The sequence below is a fragment of the Piliocolobus tephrosceles genome, chromosome 8, assembly GCF_002776525.5.
Source record: "Piliocolobus tephrosceles isolate RC106 chromosome 8, ASM277652v3, whole genome shotgun sequence".
Taxonomy (NCBI): Eukaryota; Metazoa; Chordata; class Mammalia; order Primates; family Cercopithecidae; genus Piliocolobus; species Piliocolobus tephrosceles.
The window spans coordinates 140,605,801-140,626,637 of record NC_045441.1 but is presented as its reverse complement, the minus strand read 5'-3'; the positions used below and the strand labels follow the sequence as shown (position 1 = coordinate 140,626,637).

At 36.9% G+C, this 20,837-nt stretch overlaps 1 protein-coding gene across 7 annotated transcripts in view; it reads left to right on the top strand.

Annotated features, from left to right (window-relative positions):
- Window positions 1-20,837, top strand: part of KMT2C (lysine methyltransferase 2C) — a 230,332-nt gene that overhangs the window by 128,985 nt on the left and 80,510 nt on the right. For all 7 annotated transcript variants that reach the window (XM_026447023.1, XM_026447019.1, XM_026447024.1 and 4 more), the window contains exons 16-22: window positions 302-403; window positions 596-700; window positions 5,950-6,131; window positions 6,387-6,551; window positions 7,874-7,983; window positions 8,487-8,552; window positions 9,828-10,040. In XM_026447023.1, the coding sequence (XP_026302808.1) occupies window positions 302-403; window positions 596-700; window positions 5,950-6,131; window positions 6,387-6,551; window positions 7,874-7,983; window positions 8,487-8,552; window positions 9,828-10,040 (943 nt within the window). The remainder of the gene's footprint in view (window positions 1-301; window positions 404-595; window positions 701-5,949; window positions 6,132-6,386; window positions 6,552-7,873; window positions 7,984-8,486; window positions 8,553-9,827; window positions 10,041-20,837) is intronic.

Below are 20,837 nucleotides of genomic sequence, written 5' to 3'. Positions count from 1 at the left end.
ATCATTTATAGTTTCTTGATTAGAATTCTGCATAATCAAGTCTTGCTAAGACAGGGTTATTATATTTTCTCATTACTTCTTGGTCTATAGGAATTCTACCTCCCAAGAGAGAATTAGGTGAATAATAAAATGTTATGACTCCATTTTATGGTAGTATTTTAGCATTAATAGTATTTGAAATTGTTATTCTAGACCTTGGCAAAAATATATGTTTTGATTATGAATTTTCTGAAGCTTTCCAGTTAAGTGTAAAACAAGTGAAAAATATAACTTCATATTTTGTGTATTTTGCTTTTTATAGGTGTCTGCTGCAGATATTTCATCAAATAAGGATGATGAAGAAAACTCTATGCACAATACAGTTGTGTTGTTTTCTAGTAGTGACAAGTTCACTTTGAATCAGGTTTGAACTTAACAATTTACTGTCTTCCTCATTGAATTCCTCCTTGCACATTTCTGCTTTATCTCATATATACAGAAGTCATCCAATATTTAGCTCTAGAGCTATATTAGTTAAGAAGGTATTTTTAAAGTAAAATTTGTAGATTTTTAGCTTAGTCTCCATTTAAAATATGTTCTGTTTTCTTAACTTCAGGATATGTGTGTAGTTTGTGGCAGTTTTGGCCAAGGAGCAGAAGGAAGATTACTTGCCTGTTCTCAGTGTGGTCAGTGTTACCATCCATACTGTGTCAGTATTAAGGTAAACATCCTTAAATTGAGTTAACAAAAATGTAGTGAATTTTATTTGATTTGAGTGGTAACATGAACTCCCAGTTCTTACAGTTAAGTATGATGAATATTATACATATGTGACAGTATTTAAGTACTTTAAATACTGCTTTTAAGGGTTTGCTATTTCAAGAAATTTGCTCCTCTATAAATCTTATATTGTACTAATGTCCTGCTTTTGTCTTGAAAAAGTAAAACATAAAAATATATGCATTTAACTTAAAAGATAATTTATACTATTCACAAAGATTTTAGGTTTAACTGATTCATTTTGTCTGTTGATTTAAAAAGCTGAGAACTGGAGTATTTAGTAAAAAATTTATTAGCCCATTCTGTTCTTTCCCACATTCTCTCTCTATGCTCACTCATATACAAAAAGACATTTTCTCTTTACAGCCAAAAGAAACAAAACAAGTGTCATATTTAATGCAATTGGTAATAATCGAGAGTCAGCACTGCTCACTTTCAAGCATTTCAGGATAGAGGCTTTCTAGGGAACCTTTTAAGTGGTATCGTGTGCTTGGTTTTAAATATGGACAGGTCTCAATACTTCAGTGTTGAATCTAAGGTTCTTGGTTTTTCTTTATAGGAACTCAGTCTTAATAAAACTTACATATTTGAATAAAGTGTCATGGCCACTGGAGGCAGGCATGGAGGTATAGCTGTACAGCAGAGGTCTTAATGTACTCCACAAGTAAATCTTTTCTAGTACTGCCATACCATGTAATATAAATACTAACCTCAGTTTCAGTGATAGGTCATGAACTATGAGTGATTTTTATACTTTTCTCCCCTGCCCTTCAAACGTGACTGTATTATATCATTGTCAGTAAAATGTCAGTGTAGTAAGCAAATCAACATTATCTCCCTCAGAATTCTTTGTTGATAACTACACTAGTATTTTTTTTATAGGGTAATACAGGTTTTTGTGAATTTAGGAATCAAAATGAAAGATTGTAATTAATAATATCCAAAATAGAAGGCTAGTACGGTTAATTTATGTAGTCTTTTAAAATTAATTGCTCATGGTATTTGACTGAAAAAGACAGAGTATATAAAGCCAATTAAAAAAATAGAGTTATATATGCATAAAATATGTTTCTTTTCTTCTTTGTACTTTGTATAAAAGTTGCTGTTATTAGGTTTTGTGTTTTAGAATACTTAGTGTTTTGGACCTAAGGAAATTGAATAAGATCCCTTTCAAGGTAGTAATGTATTTCTTTTAACCCATCCAACAATTACTGAATTCCCATTTTACAGATGAGTTAAATACGACTTACATAAGTTAAGATTGGACAATTAGTTCACTGTCAAACACCTAGTTACTGGTAGAGCTAGAATTTTATTTTTAAAAATTGTTTGTGGTTCCTTTTATACGATGACGCTGTTTTGGACAGTGTAGGATACTGCAGTCTCATTGATTGAGAAATACAGCAGTATCTAGAAATATACTAGGGATATTTGAATTGACTTAGTTTGAATTTTTGTTGTAGGAGGCAATTGTTTGTGGATAAGTTTGATACCTTTGAAGCTTCTTTTTAAGCTTTCTCGGGCAAGTCTAGAAAGCCTTCACTCTGAGGTGGATGTTTTCAGACTTTATGGTTTTAGAACCTTAACACTCTTTAAAATTCCTGAGGACCCGATAGTTTTTGTTTATGAGGATTTTAACTATGGACTATTCACCATTTTAGGAATTAAAACTAGGAATATTTTATAACACAAGACTACAGAAGCACAACCTGCATAATGTCAATGTAATGATACGATGCAACATGTAGCCTCTATAAATAGCACTGTATAATTGTGAATGAATTAAAGTAAAAAAAAGCAAATTAAATCCTAGTATTATTTAAACTTGTTTTAACCTTACAGGCCCACTGGGGTTCCCTAGACCACACTTTGGTAGCTGCAGTCCTAGCATTAGTTTAACCCTATACTTAAGACTTGGCCTTTCTGGGATCTCTACTGAATTCTACCCCCTGTTCACCATTGTCTTTGTACTCTGACTAGTTGGGCTTCACTTGTCTTTGAGCCTTTTGCAAGCTCAGTAACTGTGCAGCTTACAAATTCCTAGTAGGTGTACTTTCCCCTGGTTGGGGGTCTTTGGCCTTATAGAAGTGCAGCTTGGTGTTCTGCCGAAGATTTCAGGGGAATCCTTTAGATTTCTGGAGCTCTTAGTCCTTATGCTTCTTCATTTTGAGTACTGTGTCCTGCACATTCCACTGCCTCACCTTCCCTAACCTCAGGGAGGCCATGGATTGTTCTCTGATGAAGTTCTCCTTCTGAAAAATGTTTCTAGGCAGAGTATCACAGGACTCCCTGAGTGTGTCCTTCCTCTCAGAGACCACTGTCTCCTGTACTATGTGTTGTCCAATATCTGAAAACAATTGTTTCATACATTTTGTCCAATTTTCTACTATCTTATGGGAGAACAGGCTGGTCCCACCTACTCTATTATAGTTGAAGCATGTATCCGTATTAGATTATAAAACATATCTGTAACAATTTTGGACAGAGTACCATGATTGGAATCCTGGATGACATCTTATTTGAAACAACTTTTAAAACTAAGCCTAAACTGGTTCAGCAGAAGAAAAAAATGACTTGATAGTACAACCCCAGTACCTAGGTTAAAAGGAAATTTCACAGAGGTAGAAATTGTTCAAGTGTTGAAGTACTAGCAATCAAGAAACACAAACACTAACATTTCTGTTAGATTTGAGAATAAGAAGGTCTTGACAAGCCTGGCTTAAGCAGTTTTGAGTGGATGTGGGAGTAGAGACCAGAGTGTAGTGTGTTGAAGAGTGAATATAAACTGAGAAAGTTGGAGAGTTTGGTTGTAAAAGGGGCCACAGGTATCTGTGAAGAAAACTTAGTAGGAATGAAAATAAATATTTTAAAAATTCTGCCACTAAACACCCCAGATCTGTCTGCCACTTTATCTTCAGATCATCATTGAAGCCAGGGTGAGGCAGACTGGCCCATAGACTAAATCTGGCCCATCTCCTGTGTTTGCAAATAAACTTGTATTGAAATATGACCATGTTCTTTTGTTTACATATATTTGTAGTGGTTTTTGCCTTATACTGGCAGAGTTTTTGTAAAGTTGCAACAGATCATATGGCCCTCAAAACTTTCTGTTTACTCTCTGGCCCTTTATTGGAAATGTTTGCTGGCTGCTGCTCTAAGCCACCCTGATCTTACTCCTAGGCCATTTCCTTCATTTGGGCAAGTAATATATTAACTTGGTAATCTAAGACAGATTCTTAAAAATCAATAAGCTAATCAAACTAATAAATATACATGTTTAAAAATCAAATGACATGAAAAGCTTTGTAATGGGCCGGGCGTGTTGCCTCACACCTGTAATCCCAGCACTTTGGGAGGCCAAGGCAGGTGGATCACTTGAGGTCAGGAGTTCGAGCCAGCCTGACCAACATAGTAAAACTCTATCTCTGCTAAAAATACAAAAATTAGCTGGGTGTGGTGGCTCATTCCGGTAGTCCCAGCTACTCAGGAGGCTGAGCCAGGAGAATTATTTGAACATGGGAGGCGGAGGTTGCAGTGAGCTGAGATCATACCACTGCATTCCATCCCAGGCAACAAAGCGAGACTCCGTCTCAAAAAAAAAAAAAGCCTTGTAATGAACAACCAACCCTTGTATTACTTTACCTCCATGTCTGAGGCAATCACTTTTCATCTTTTCAGGTCTTTTTTCTTGTAGTTAGTGCTATAGCTCTAAATGATAAACTGGTTTACTGCTTTATCAGTGCTAGATTTTGTCGACTTTCTGCTATGAATAAATCAATTCTGATTTAGGTCTTAAAATACACCTCCTTCCTTCTCCCAATATAGTTGTATTACTATGTTTAGTTCAATTAATAGGGTGTTGGTTTTGACTCAGTGAATGTTCACTGCAGATCTAAACAGTGTACTATGAGTTTCTTTTGTCTTTCATGGAGTTTTTAATAACAAAGTAATAGTGACTCTCCATTTGTTCTTTGTTTTTGCCTACTATACAACTATCATATGAGATTATTTTTTAAAGTACTGTTTTTTTCTGGGAAAAGTCCTACCCTCCTCCTGGACATTCCCTTCTCCTGCTCTGAAATATGCCGGTAGCTTCTAGGTGTGTTGTTCTCATCCTTAAACTTTCCTGGCCTGAATGTCTTTTGTTGGATCTGTTGATTTATAGATCCCAAGTCTTCCTTTTCTTTATAATACATCCTCATTCTGTTCCACATATCTCTCAGTAACTTTATTAGAAGGAGAATGAGGGAGCTGAATTTTGAGTCTTCCTGTGTCTACAACGTATTCTGTCTTCACACACAGTTGCTTGTGTAGCTAGGTTGAGAACTGGACTTTGAAAAGTGTTTTCCTGTAGAATTGGAAACTTATGCATCTGGAGTTGGGAAGTTTGGTGCCATTCTGATAGGTGTTCCTTTGAATTTAACTCTTTTGTTTTCTTCTCTGTTAGCTTTTAGGCTTTCATGTACCTCATGATGTGAATTTTTATTCTGCACCCTCATTACCTGCTGTGTCATTATCATGTGGGCACTTGGTTGGTTCTATCTGTACACCCTAGTCCCTTGAGATCTTTAAGAAGTTCCACAATCTTAATATTACATGGTGTGACTTCCTTCAGGAGTTTGTTAGGGATTTGGAGATTCCCAAATATTTGACTAACACCCTTGAGAGAGAGGAGAATAAACAGAGGAGTGAATGTGAACTTCGGAATTCCTAGCTTCAGAGTCTAAATAGAAATCCTCTAAGATCATAAAATGTCCCTAAGAACTCATGTTTTACATTTTTTTTTTGATATTTTTTCTATTGATTTTAAGCATGGAAACGTAGATGGAGATTTTGTTGATGTATTTTCAAATTATGTATCAGTAATAGGGAAACTTACTTGATTTCTTTAAAATGTGGTCACTATATCTATAAATATAGTGGACATTAAATGTACAGCATAAGGTAATTATGTGGACTTTAAAAAGGCATTAAAATATATGCCACTTTCTATTATTCTGCTCAGTAGGCTCCTAAAAGTGCATATGAACATGCCCAACCCAATATTGGGCCTCCGTAGGTGCTCAATAAATGTTAGTTGATTGCCTCTTTTCTGCTTCTAGGTACGTAAGCACCATATTAATTTATATAGTATATTTGATTATGTTAGGTTAATGCATAAATCACATGGATTGGTTGTTTCTTTTACAGATCACTAAAGTGGTTCTTAGCAAAGGTTGGAGGTGTCTTGAGTGCACTGTGTGTGAGGCCTGTGGGAAGGCAACTGACCCAGGAAGACTCCTGCTGTGTGATGACTGTGACATAAGTTATCACACCTACTGCCTAGACCCTCCATTGCAGACAGTTCCCAAAGGAGGCTGGAAGTGCAAATGGTACTCTAGGATTTGTTTGCCTTTCTAGTCTTTCAAGTTCAGAACTTTCTCATACCACTTTAGTTTTTAAAAATTAGCCACATCTATTTAATTGAATAATACACATATGCTATGATGGATATCACTAATCAGAAAAATTTTCACCTACACATTAAATCATTTCCCCCATTATGTTCATATGTAGCTTCCTGAATTACAGTAACTGAATAACTAAGAAAATAAAATTGAGACTTTTCGGGGGGATTTGGATTTCAGGTGTGTTTGGTGCAGACACTGTGGAGCAACATCTGCAGGTCTAAGATGTGAATGGCAGAACAATTACACACAGTGCGCTCCTTGTGCAAGCTTATCTTCCTGTCCAGTCTGCTATCGAAACTATAGAGAAGAAGATCTTATTCTGCAATGTAGACAATGTGATAGGTATTGTGCTATTTTTTCATCTTTTTAAAGCTTTTCTCTTTGAAATGTAGCAAAAAGAAAATGGAAAATAGCTTTTCCTTGATCATAAGTTTTAGGTACAGAACTTTTTGCTTTGTAGATTTTTAGTCACCTAGAAACTTACAGAAGTGATTTCCTGTTTTGAATTCTCAACTCCAGACTAAAGTTTTTTTTTTTTTTTTTTTAATTTGGAGACTGAGCCTCGCTCTGTTGCCAGACTGGAGTGCAGTGGCACGATCTCGGCTCACTGCAGCCTCTGCCTCCTGGGTTCAAGCGATTCTCCTGCCTCAGCCTCCCGAGTAGCTGAGACTACAGGCGTGTGCCACCACACCCAGCTAATTTTTGTATTTTTAGTAGAGATGGGGTTTCACCATGTTGGCCAGGATGGTCTTGATCTTTTGACTTTGTGATCCACCCGCCTCGGCCTCCCAAAGTGTTGTGATTATAGGCGTGAGCCACTGCATCTGGCCACGACTAAAGATTTTTAATTTAGGCCTTTTTGAGGGTTTAAGAATCCCTTGAAATTAGATGGAGAATTATTGCCTTCATCTATGCCGTTTCTTATGGAGGGTTTCTGAATCTTTTAATAAATTATAAAGAATATCTAACACATTCTGTTTTCCTTAAACCACTTTTTCTCAGAGCTCTAAATACTAGATATCTAGATATTAGATACCACCTTCTGCCTGCCCTACGTAATTATGTGGAATTTCAAAATCAAGAATGTTTCCTTGCTTTCATTGGTATATTGTTGTACTCTTTTAGAAGTTAAACAGTGAACATATATTATTATTAATAGTATTATTTCATCAGTAGTACAGTATTCTTGGGACTCTGCCTACTAATTCTTTGTTCCAATGCAAGACAACTTTTTACTTTATTTCCCAATTACCATTCAACATTGCTTTACATGAGATATGTCTACTTCAAATTAGATGCATTGCATGGAGCACATACATGCTAGCACTGCCATTTGCAGTATTTCTGAATACCTTTCTGTTTGCTCTAACTAGCTTCCTTGCTGTCTTTGAAATATTTAATATATGATGATAAAATAATTGGCTTCCTTATGTAATGTGCTTTGCTTCCTCTCTAATAGTTGTTCTTACTCCTTTTATTTCCTTCTTAGCTTTATGAAAGTTTTCTGTTAATAGGGATAGTTAGGAGAAAAGGGCAAGGTAGGAGGAGCATGTGAGGCTTAGGGCTTTTAAGTTTGAAGACGGTCAGTGTTACAGGTTTTAAAAGGTAGCAGTTATCAGTATATTCCATTTTTTAAAAAACATGTACAAATATGGTCTTTTTAGATGGATGCATGCAGTTTGTCAAAACTTAAATACTGAGGAAGAAGTGGAAAATGTAGCAGACATTGGTTTTGATTGTAGCATGTGCAGACCCTATATGCCTGCGTCTAATGGTAAGAGAATAATTTAAACTGTGAGTCTGCACTCTTGTACCACTCACTTGCACCTTACTGTCCATAACCAATGAATTAGATTAGCTCTACTCTATTTTGTCTTTGTGAAACTTACTTTGACAAATATTTTACGAAAAATATTACTTTTGGTTACACATGACTTATCATAACTTTTAATAAAACAATTGACATGAAACAGTAAAAAGCATATACTTTAGATGTAAACTATAATTTTGCTTCCAAGGAACATGATCTTGTAGTTATTGACAATATGTCAAAATCCAATATATTGATTCTTTCTTAGCCAGGTTTTCCTCCATGACTTGAGTATTTCCTTCACCACTTCCTGTTTTGTTGTTGCTTTAAAAACCACTTTTAACTTTAGTGTTCAAACATTTATTTTAATAAAATGAGTATAGAAACAAATTTTAATCATATATAAGTATTTAAATACACTTTACTTTTTCTGAAAAGAATTACCTGGATTTTTTTTTTCGTTTCAGTGCCTTCCTCAGACTGCTGTGAATCTTCACTTGTAGCACAAATTGTCACAAAAGTAAAAGAGCTAGGTAAAATTTGAAATGCTTTACTTAATTTAATTAATTTACTTTGCTTAATTTTTACATAATTGGCTTACCACTCGTGAAACCTGCTTCAATCATATAGGTGTTCTATCCAAATTCCCTCATGTTGGTAATCATTTCCACAATGATATATAAAATGTCGTCCAGCTTTACTGGGGCAGTACTCCTATAAATTTCAGCAAGTTGGCAACAAAAATAACAGCTCTTAGAATAACCATTAATGCCATACTTGCTTTGGTTTCATTGATATATTACTGTGCTTAATTATCAGTTAGCAGAAAATGTGGCCTAGTTAGCAAACAGGTTTATTTTAGAATTAATTCAATCTCTTAATTTTTAAAATAATAAATAAACTTAGTATGGTGATTAATATGATATTCTTATTAAACAATCATTCTTTTGAATACTTGTATTTAATAGCACCTGATACAAAAACATTTGGATAGTACAGGAATTGTTCTAAGGAACAACAGTTTTGTACATTTAAAATTAAATCTGCAGGATTTGTACTTATTTATTACCTCTCCCTATTAGTAATTATGTTGATACTCTGATTTTTCCAGATGAACTTCTGGAGTATTCTCTCTTCTCTTATGTAAATAGATCCCTATCTTTTGATCTTTTCTAGGAAAAAGCTCATAGTGGATTAGCTGAGCATTGCGTTTAGTTGCAGTGCTTCTAACTCTTTTTATTAGGACATGAAAATAGAAATGCCAGGAACACTTTTTTTTTTGTTTGGAGTCAGAGTCTCGCCTTGTCGTCCAGGCTGGAGTGCAGTGGCTTGATCTCGGCTCACTGCAACCTCCACCTCCAAGGTTCAAGCGATTCTCCTGCCTCAGCCTCCCACGTAGCTGGGATTACAGGTGCATGCCACTACGCCCGGCTAATGTTTTGTATTTTTAGAAGAGACAGGGTTTCACTGTGTTATCCAGGATGGTCTTGATCTCCTGACCTCGTGATCCGCCTGCCGCCTCGGCCTCCCAAAGTGCTGGGGATTACAGGTGTGAGCCCCCGCACCCAGCCTAGGAAGACCATTTTTTAAAAATATGCAGCCTTTTTGCCTATAATCCCAGAAAGTTTGACCTATTGTTCCTAGTTTTTATTGGGTATCGTGAAGTTAATTATTCATGCATTTCATAGATACGTAATTGCTTTCTAGAACTACAGTCACATTCCCTTGACATGGGTATTTTGGAACAGTAATCAGTCAAATTTAAAATGAAAGTTTAAATTTCTATTCTTGGGATTTTGTAATTTTAGACCCACCCAAGACTTATACCCAGGATGGTGTGTGTTTGACTGAATCAGGGATGACTCAGTTACAGAGCCTCACAGTTACAGTTCCAAGAAGAAAACGGTCAAAACCAAAATTGAAATTGAAGATTATAAATCAGAATAGCGTGGCCGTCCTTCAGACCCCTCCAGACATCCAATCAGAGCATTCAAGGGATGGTGAAATGGATGATAGTCGAGGTAATACTAATTTATTTTCCATGAAATATGTGTGCAAGAATTAAAGCATATAAAGTAACTTTTGAAATATGTGTGTGATTTACCAAAGGGTAAATCACACTAACTTAGATAACCCCTGATGTGACCCTTGCCATTTCCAAATGAGTGATCTTCTTAGACCTTGCCTTTTCAGGTTCTCTTCCTTTCACACATTTTAGAACAGACCTACCTTTCAGAAATCTCAAGGAGCACCGTATCTTTGAAGATCACAGGTGGGGAAATACAGAGGGCTTGACTTTAGTTTGCTAGATAACATAAACCTTCTCAGATACTGTGAACTTGGATAATACCATGTTTAAGTTAATGTAGAACTTGATGCATACATTCTAGAAATGGAAAAGCTGTCATTTAAGCTTCAGGTATAACTTCATATTCACCAGTGTGCATCATAAACTATTGGTTTATAAACATTTTCTTGATCAATGTAAATGTAACATTTTTCTAGCTGAATTTTTTTTTTTGTTTTTGGTGGGGAGACAGGGTCTCGCTCTGTTGCCCAGGTTGGAGTGCAGTGGCACGATCTTGGCTCACTACAACATCTGCCTCCTGGGCTCAAGCGTCCCTCCTCCCTCAGCCTCCTGAGTAGTTGGGACCATGGATGCGGGCCACCACGCCCGGCTAATTTTTGTATTTTTTTTTTTTTTTGTAGAGATGGGGTTTTGCTGTGTTGCCCAGACTGGTCTTGAACTCCTGGGCTCGAGCCATCTGGTCTGCTCAGCCTGCTGAATTCTTGAGATAGCAAAATATTTTAATAGTAATTTAAAATCCAATATGAGTTATATCCTAAAGAGGATTACTATAGGTTTGCTCATTTTGGGGGCGGATATTTATTTTCAACTGATTTAGAAATGAAGTGATAATTATTTCTGTTCCATTATATTTTATTTCATAGTTTTTTTTTTTTTTTTTTTTTTAAAGGGGCTGTGCCTTGTTACGTTGCCCAGGTTGGTTTCCAACTCCTGGGCTCAAGTGATCCTCCTTCCCCAGCCTCTCAAGTAGCAGGTACTACAGGCATGTGCCACTGCAGCTGGCTTTGAGACAACAGAATTTATTGAATACCTACTGTATGTCAGATGTTGGAAATCATATCAGTATACAAAGCAGGTAGAATTCTCTGCAGAGAGTTTATATTTTAATGTTAAGTAACCCAACTCTTAAAAAAAAGTCAGTTGATTATAACATGTTTGGCAAGTCCCATGGTAAAAATAAAGTTTGATTAAGAGGAATTGGCTGGCTCGGCACAGTGGCTCACGCCTGTAATCCCAACACTTAGGGAGGCCGAGGTAGGTAGATCACTTGAGGTCAGGAGTTGGAGACCAGACTGGCCAACATGGTAAAATCTCGTCTCTGCTAACAATACAAAAATTAGCTGGGCTCAGTGGCATGCACTTGTAATCCCAGCTACTTGGGAGGCCAAGGCAGAAGAAGGAGTTGGAGACCAGACTGGCCAACATGGTAAAACCTCGTCTCTGCTAACAATACAAAAATTAGCTGGGCTCAGTGGCATGCACTTGTAATCCCAGCTACTTGGGAGGCCAAGGCAGAAGAATTGCTTGAACTTGGGAGGTGGAGGTTATAGTAAGCTGAGATTGCACCACTGCATTCCAGCATGGGTGACAGAGCAAGACTCCATCTCCACAAAAAAAAAAAAAAAAAAAAAAAAAAAAAGGAATTGGAAGTACAGATGGGTGTTTAGGGTCCATATGAATGGAAGCAGTATTTGAGCACAGATTTTAAAGAGGTGAGTGAGTGAGCCACTTGATTACCTGAGAGAAGAGCATCCCAGACAGTGAGGAAGCCAGTGTAAAGGCTCTGGGTGAGAGTGTGCTGAGTACATTTGAAGAGTGTTGTGGAGACCAACAGAGTGAGCAGAGTGGACAGTCAGAAAGTGAGAAGATGAGAGATGGACAGACAAGAAGGGCAGCTCAGTATATCGCAACACAACCATAAGGTGATGTGTCAGTAGTTTGTGCTTAATAGCAGTGGAATGGGAGGCCATTGAATGTTTCTGAAAAGAAGAACACCATGATCTTATTTATATTTTAAGAGGGACACTCTCCTATGATATAAGTAGATGATTAGGCACAAGAGTTATGGCAGGTAGATCAGTTCCAGGTGAGAGGTAATTGTGGCTTTGAAAAGGTTTGTCTTTTGTGGCCGAGCTTGGTGGCTCATGCCTGTAATCTCAGCACTTTGGGAGGCCAAGGCGGGTGGATCACCTGAGGTCAGGAGATCAAGACCATCCTGGCCAACATGGTGAAACCCTGTCTCTACTAAAAATATAAAAATTAGCTAGGCGTGGTGGCACGTGCCTATAATCCCAGATACTCGGGAGGCAGAGAATTGCTTGAACCTGGGAGGCAGAGGTTGCAGTGAGCCGAGATTGAGCCACTGCACTCCAGCCTGTCAACAGAGTGAGACTCCATCTCAAAAAATATATATATATGTCTTTTGTATGTTCTTGATAATTTTTGTTTTGTAGTAGTGTGTTTTGGGTCTATGTTGCTGGGAGAAAAGCTTTCTGATGCTTGTATATAACTGATTTCAGATACCATTGAACAGATAATTTGATTTGGGGGCTTGTAGTTTGTGAAGAAATAGTCCATAAACTTAGGAGGAATTGATCAGGTCAGCATTAACAAGAATTTCCATTTCTGAGGATGTTAAAAAAATGTCTGAAAAAGGTTTCCATAGTCTCTTAAATTAGGGAAGTGCTCCATTTCACAAAATATGAAAGGTTTCATGATAATAGTACACATTATTTCCCAAATTATGAGATTATAATATATTTTAAAAACAACACAAGAGACCTTGGAAGCTTTTCCCTGTGACTACCGTTTGTAAACACTGAGAAATGGTAATATGTTTCAATTTCATATTTTCTCATTGACTTGTATCAGGGTAAAAGAAAATCAGTTGAAAAATTACCTTTGCTTTTTTTAACTTTACGTGATAAAATAGCCCATCTGAATTTACTGAATTTGTCCTTATTTTTATTGAATATAAAAAAAATTGTTTAGTGTGTTGGATGTTAAATGCTAAGACAATTTTAGAATTTAAGGAATTTAATATACAATATTTTCATGACTAGTCCGTCATGTTCATTTACATACCAAGATCTCACATGCTTTGTGGAAGGAAAGGTACATTCCTAGGGATAAAATAAATGCATGTTACTTGGACAACATTTTTGCTTTCTGCTGTTGGCTAAATAAAAATCCCTTTTAAATATTTAGTATTGCCATACTTCGTCATATTAAAAATGTTTTAGATTATTGTCTTGAAACTGCACATACACATACACCCCTAAAATAAGTTTTATGGTATTTAATATGCCTATACAGGAGAAAAAATAGGAAAAGGATACAATCATCATAAGTTCTTATTATTACATTATGCTGAGATTTCTAATAATGCTGCCGTTTTCTGGGCATTTTGTATTAAACCTAAAATTTGTGACGTTTTAGACTGTTTCACTAATGTGTTTTGATAATGTCTCAGTGCTCTTGGGAAAGCATTATAAAGTAGTGGGCAATGTGGAAACCTACTCTGGATGTTTTTAGGCAAATTTTTTAACTTCTCTAATGCTAGTGTTTTCATTTATAAAATAGGTGAACCAGGATGAGCCCATAGGATAATTGTGCTGATGAGGTGCAAGGATGCATGCCAGGCACCCGGCACTGGCTCTTCCCACGCGTAGAGTGCTCAGTAACCGTGAGCTATTAGAATACAAGCGCTAAACCAGTGCTTTGGCAGTTGTGTTCTGTGTCCAGCAGAACTCAACAGAATCCCACGCTTGTCTTTACATGTGAATTCAGTTCCTTTTCAGTTAGTAAGAAATCATGCCTGTGTTTGGGTAATTGAACTTTTAGGATGGGGGAATTGTCTGCCACAATTATTCTCTGAACTTAATGTTTCCATGTCTTTTTCTTCATTTTGGAAGTTGTGGAAAAATTATAATGAAAGAGTATATAAACGTTTTCCTCTGTGTTATAGCATATCTGACAGTTTCCTTTATTAAAATGTACAATTAGGGAGAGACTTGATGAACTTAAAGTTTGAAAAGTAGTATTGACTATAAGTGATCTTCAGCTGTGCATTTTTCAATTTGAGGTTGTCAGAATGTAATATTACACGTTATATTACACACCTCTGCAGGATCCAAACTGTGATGTTCCTGGAGTATTGGAACAATACCTATGACTTTTTGTTTCCATTGATTTTTAACTTTTCTAATAACTACTTCTTTAAGAAAAGTCATACATCATCACTTTGGTATATCAGAAACAAATTCCTTATGCAATAAAAGCATACTTCTTTCTCACTCACCTACTGGGATCTAGGAACCCTGTTATTGCAAGAAAAAAACCCCAAACCTCAAGAAAATAAAAATACTCTGTCTCAAGAATGGAAACACAGCACATTTCCTCTCAATCGGTGGCCCCAGATAGAACATCACAATGTATGGACGTGTTTGGAGGTGCGGGAATAGGACTGCACCGAGGCTGTAGCAGGCCAGCAGGTGGGGCAGACTGAGTGGAGGGAGGAGACTGGCATTCCGTAACTACTGTAGAGTGGGAAGAGTGAGGTAAACTATCCACCTGGTGAAGGTGGCTGCTTTCTTGAGGTTTGTTACTTTCTGTAATGTTAATTCCCTCAACTTTTAAAATTTGATTTCTAGACAAGTTATGCATTCAAATGATTTAAAATTGGAAAAGAATAAAAAGGTAAACAGTGAAGTCTCTCCCTTTCCCCTGCCTTCATACCCCCAGTTTACATCTCCAGAAACCTAGGAGGTTTCTTCTGTAACCTTCCAGATGTGTTTTATGCATGTACAAGGAAATGTGTATATATATAGTTTTTGTTCCTCTTGTCTTGCTACTTTTTACTGTCCTTCATTTTTTTATGGCTCCAAATATTCCTTTATACGGAAATATAAGCAACTTAATTTACCAGTTCTTTCCCCTGTTGATAGACCTTTAGGCTTCTTTCAATCTTTTACTGTGTTTAATACAGTGAATCACCTGGTATATTTATAATGTTGTATGTAGGTGGGCCTGCAAAGGTGAATTCCTTGCTAAATCCAAAGACATAATGCATTTGAAACTGTTTTTGTAGGTAGGATACGGGTTTTTTTTTTTTTTTTTTTTTTTCATTTATTTTTATTATACATATCTGAGGTATACAACATGCTTTGTATACATAGTGAAATGATTACTTTGGTCAGACAGATGTCTGTATCTTTCATCTTCCATAGTTACTCTGTGTGTGTGTATGCATGTAAAACCTCTTTCAGCAAATTTTCAGTACACAATATTATTAACTATGTTCTCATGTTGTGTATTAATTTGATCTCTAGAATTACTCATCTTACCTAACTGCAGATGGGTACCCTCCGACCTACTTTTTCCCATCCCCCCACCCCCAGACCCTTGGTAACCACCATTCTGCTCTCTATATATTCAGCTTCTCACCCCCCTGCCTCCCATTCTGCTTATTGAGATGATACAGTATTTTTCTGTGTCTAGCTTACTTTACTTAGCATAGCTTCCTCCAGGTTCATCCATGTTGTCACAAATGGCAGTATCTCCTTTCTTAAGGCCAACTATTCCATTGTATAGTTAAGTCCTCATTGTCATCAGTAAGTTCTTAGAAACTGTGGTTAAGAGGTGGAAAAAAAGTATGACAAAACCGATTTTTTTTTTCATTGCATTATACCAAAATTAGATTGAAGGAAACAGTGTTACTTGAGAACATGCTGTATGTTCATTTAGCTTAACATTTCAGTTCCCAAGAACCTATTGATGACGTTAAGGGAGGACTTACATATGTACATACACACATCACAATTTCTTCGTCCATTCATCTGTCCTTGAATGGATAAGTAAATTGTCCATTAGGACACTTAGTTTGTTTCCTATCTGGGCTATTGTGAGTAATGCTGCCATGAATGTGGGAGTGCAGATGTCTCTCTCGGGTGCTGATTTTATTACCTTTGAATATATGCCCAACAGAGGCATCGCTGCATCTTATGGTAGTTATATTGTTTTAAAGGAACCTCTATACTGTTTTCAATAATGGCTAATTTACATTCCTATCAACCGTGTACAAAGGTTTCGTTATCTGCACATCCTCACCAACACTTTTGTGTTTGCCTTTTTGATGATAGTCATTCTAAGAGACATGAGATGATATCTATTGTGGTTTTAATTTTCATTTTCCTGATGATTATGGTGTTGAGCATCTTTTCATACACCATTTGACCATTTGTGTGACTTTGGAAAAATGGCTATTCAGGTCCTTTGCCTATTTTAAAATCCAGTTATTTGGGGGTTTTTTGCTACTGAGTTGTGTGAGTTCCTCATATGTTTTGGATTTTAACCCCTTATCAGATGTGTGGTTTGCCATTATTTTCCCCTAATCTCTGTGCTACCTTTTTACCCTGTTTTTGTTTTTGCTATGCAGAAGCTTATTTGCTTGATGTAGTCCCACTTGCTTATTTTTGCTTTTGCTACCTGAGCTTTTGGTGTGATATCCAAAAAATCATTGTCAAGGAGGGTATCAAGGAGTTTTTCTCCTGTATTTTCTTCTAGGAGCTTTATGGTTTCAAGTCTTAGGTATTTAATCCATTTTGAGTTGCTTTTTGTGTATGATGTGTAAGATAGGCATCAGGTCCAGTTTCATTCTTTTGCATATAGATATCTAGTTTTCTTACCACCACTTATTGAAGATACCATCTTTTCCCTGTTGTATCTTATTGGACTTGTCAAAAATTAGCTTGTAATATATGCTTGGGTTTATTTCTGGGCTCTGTATTCGGTTCCATTGATCCATGTGTCTGTTTTTATGCCAGTACCATACTGTTTTGATAACTATCACTTTGTAATATAACTTGAAATCAGGTAGTGTGATACCTACTTTTTCTTTCTCAAGATTCTTTTGGCTATTCAGGGTCTTTTATGATTTAATACAAATTTTAGAATTGTGTTTTTTATTTTTGTGAAAAATGCCTTTGGAAATTTGCATTGAAGCTGTAGATCACTTTGGATAGTATGGACGTTTTAACAATATGATTCCAGTCCACAAACATAGGGATACCTTTATATTTATTTGTGTCTTCAGTTTTTTTCTTTTTTTTGAGACAGAGTCACGCTCTGTTGCCCAGGCAGGAGTGCAGTGGTGTGATCTCAGCTCACTGCAACCTCCACCTCCTCCTGGGCTTAAGCAGTTCTGCTGCCTCAGCCCCCCAAGTAGCTGGGATTACAGGTGCCTGCCACCACACCTGGCCAATTTTTATATTTTCAGTACAGACAGGGTTTCGCCATGTGGCCAGGCTGCTCTTGAACTCCTGATCTCAGGTGATCTACTCGCCTTGGCTTCCCAAAGTGCTGGGATTACAGGCGTGAGCCACCACGCCCGGCTCTGTGTCTTCAGTTTCTTTTGTCAATATTTTATAATGTTTAGTATATAAACCTTTTACTTCCTTCAGTAAATTTGTTCCTAAGTGTTTTATTCTTTTTGATGTTATTTTAAGTGGAAATGTTTTCTTGATTTTTTTTTTCAGATCATTATTGGTATAAAGAAATGCATGTGATTTTTGTATATTGATTTTGTATCCTGCTACTTGACTGAATTCATTTATTTTAGTAATTGTGGAATTTTTAGGGGTTTCTACATACAGGATCATGTCATCTGCACAGAGATAATTTTGCCCCCTTTTTTCTGCTTGGATGCTTTTTATTTCCTTTTCTTATGTGATTGCTCTGGCTAGGACTATGTTGAATATAAGTGTTAAGATTAGGTATCCTTGCCTTGTCTCAGATATTGAAGAAAAGCTTTCATTCTTTCCCTGTTAGAGGTTTGTTTTTGAATAGGCAATAGCTATAAGAAATACAAAGGTCTTAAAAAGAGTGAACAATGTTAAAAGTTAGTCTACCTTTCTCGGCCATCCCTTCCTTGGAAAGAACCAGTGGTTTTCTTATAACTTTCCAGAGATTAGTCATCTAGATACAAGTATGCATATATGGAAGAATGCCTCATGTTTGGGTAATATGGTCTTTTCCTTTTTTTTCCGAGACAGAGTCTCGCTCTGTCGCCCAGACTGGAGTGCAGTGGTGCAATCTTGGCTCACTGCAACTTGTGCCTCCCAGGTTCATGGCATTCTCCTGCCTCAGCCTCCGGAGTAGCTGGGACTACAGGCGCCCGCCACCACACCCGGCTGTTTTTGTATTTTTAGTAGAGACGCATTTTCACCATGTTAGCCAGGGTGGTCTCAATCTTCTGACCTCATGACCCACCCGCCTCAGCCTCCCAAAGTGCTGTGCTGAAATTACAGGCATGAGTCACCGTGCCTGGCCGATATGGTCTTTTTCTTTATTGCGGCCTGTGGGAATCAGAAGGCCCTTGTGAAGATGTTGGTTAGAAGAGACTTTAGCCTTCAGTGATACCACTTGTGTTAGGGCACTGTATGTGCTACTTTATGCCATTTGTCTCAACATGTATGCTTACTGGTGTCACTATGAACCTCATCAGTAAAAGTGCTCTCTTGAGTTTTACTGTCCTCGCGTGCATTGTTTCAGTTGAGAGCTGGTCTTTGTATTAGATCCAGTGCTATCCTTGGCCACAAACCATTACATATGATTAATTTAGGGATTTCTTCTTCATCTTGGAGATCATCTTGTGTTCTCTCCTGTGTTACATGTGTTTTCTGCAGTTTTATTAATTTATCTTATTTCTTCCGTAAATTTGGGTGGAACGTATCTTCCATAGCTCCCTGACAGAGAATATGTGGAAGGTAAGTTTTGGGCATTATGTACTTCTGAAAATGTCTTTATTTACCTTCCTACCTGACTGATCTTTTCCAGGTTGGAAATACATTTTCATTTATCATTTTTAGTCCATTGATCCACTGCCTTTTAGTTTCTAGTATATGAAGAACTCGGTTCTTGCTATGTGACCTGTGTTTTCTTAGAAGCTCTTAGGAAATTCTTTGTCCTCAGTGTTCTAAAATTTCATGAGGATAACGTCTGTTTTTGTCTATTTTGGATTTTTAAAATCTGTTTTGTTAGGCACTGAGTGGTCTCTTTCAGTCTGCCATCTTATATCCTTCAGTGGCAGGAGATGTTCTTGAACTATATTATTGACAACAATTCCCTCTCTTTTTCTAGAATTCTGCTTTTCAGATGTGAAACGTACTCAGTTTTTCTCTGCTTCTTTCCAATTTATGTCCTTATTTTATCTTCCTCTACTGAGTTTTGTTTTTATTTCTGTTATTTCAATGATTTCATGAGCTTTCTTTCTTCCCTTTGAATGTTTCTTTTGTAGCATCCTGTTCTTGCCTCATGGCTATCTTATCTTTATCCCTCAGAGGATTTTAATCTTTTTAAAAATTTTTTTCTTCCTACTTAGTCTATTAATTCCAAATTGTCTTTTATGTTTTCAGGTCTCTGTCAGGGATGTTGCAGATCTTCAGGCTTCCATGGCCCACATTTAAAGGATTGTCTTGGGCCACACATAAAATACACTGACGCTAGCTGATGAGCTTTTTTTAAAAAAACAAACAAACAAACAAAAACAGAACTCATAAAATGTCTCATAATGTTGTATGAAAGTTTATGAACTTGTAGTGGGCTACATTTTAAGCATCTTGGGCTGCAGGTTGGACAAGCTTGTTATAGACCATCATCAGATAATCTTTATTGTACCTGCATGATTAAAAGTGAATAACTAAAGATGGAGACTGGATAGATACTATTTTTATTTTTTAAAAAAGGAATTACGTAGTTGATTGGAAAGCTTTGAGTATGTGGTGGTGCTTGTCAATTTGTAAATTTAGTGGGGTGATTTGTGCTGACCATTTGGGGAACCCTCTGGTTTCAGTATCTTTAGTTGTTCTTCTTGAACTGATCAGGTTCCCCACAACAGTCTTTTCAAACCTCATACTTGGAGGCTAGAGATCTGGCTGCTAACTTTTGCAGAATTTAGTGGGGAAACGTGGGGTACGGCAGCGGGAGCAGGATGGGGTTGTCCACATTTAGTGTGCCCACATTTAGTATAATTTCTTCATCCTATTTTCAGTCTTTATCCCATTGTTCCGTTTAAGGTCACCCAGGAATCCTGCATCCCATGAATGAGAGTAGCAGCTTCTCAGTGTGTAAACCTAGGAAGCAGGTGTAGGGAGTGTGACTTCTGTAGGTAATTAAATAAAGCTCTTGTTGCTTCGGTTTTCTCCCACTTATTTCCAAAGGTAGCCAGTTTTCCTAGTTTCTCAGCCTTCTGAGGATTGTTATAAACTGCATTCTTTTTTTCAGTTCTTTCTGCTCTCAACTGAGAATTTAACTTTGTTAAGTTGTTTTTCTGCTTTCCTATTGTCTTTTTTTTTTTTTTTTTTTTTTTTAAGGAGATTGGGTCTTTCTCTGTTGCCCAGGCTGGAATGCAGTGGTGTGATCATAATTCACTGTAGCCTCAGCCTCCTGGCTCGTGCAATTCTTTTCTCCCACCTCAGCCTCCCAAATAGCTGGGATTGCAGGCATGCCACCATGCCCCAGCTTGATTTTATCTTTTAAAAATAGATTATTTCAGTGTGTTTTTAGTAGAGTTTCAGGAGAATGAAATTTTAATATATGAATTTAGCCTGCCACCTTCACCCAAAATTCCCTGTCATTAACTTTTAGGTGGGTTTATTTGAAAGTAAACAATTGGTATAGTCATCTTTGGTGCTTGCTATGTTTCAGTAATTTTCTTTTTTCTTTTCTCTCT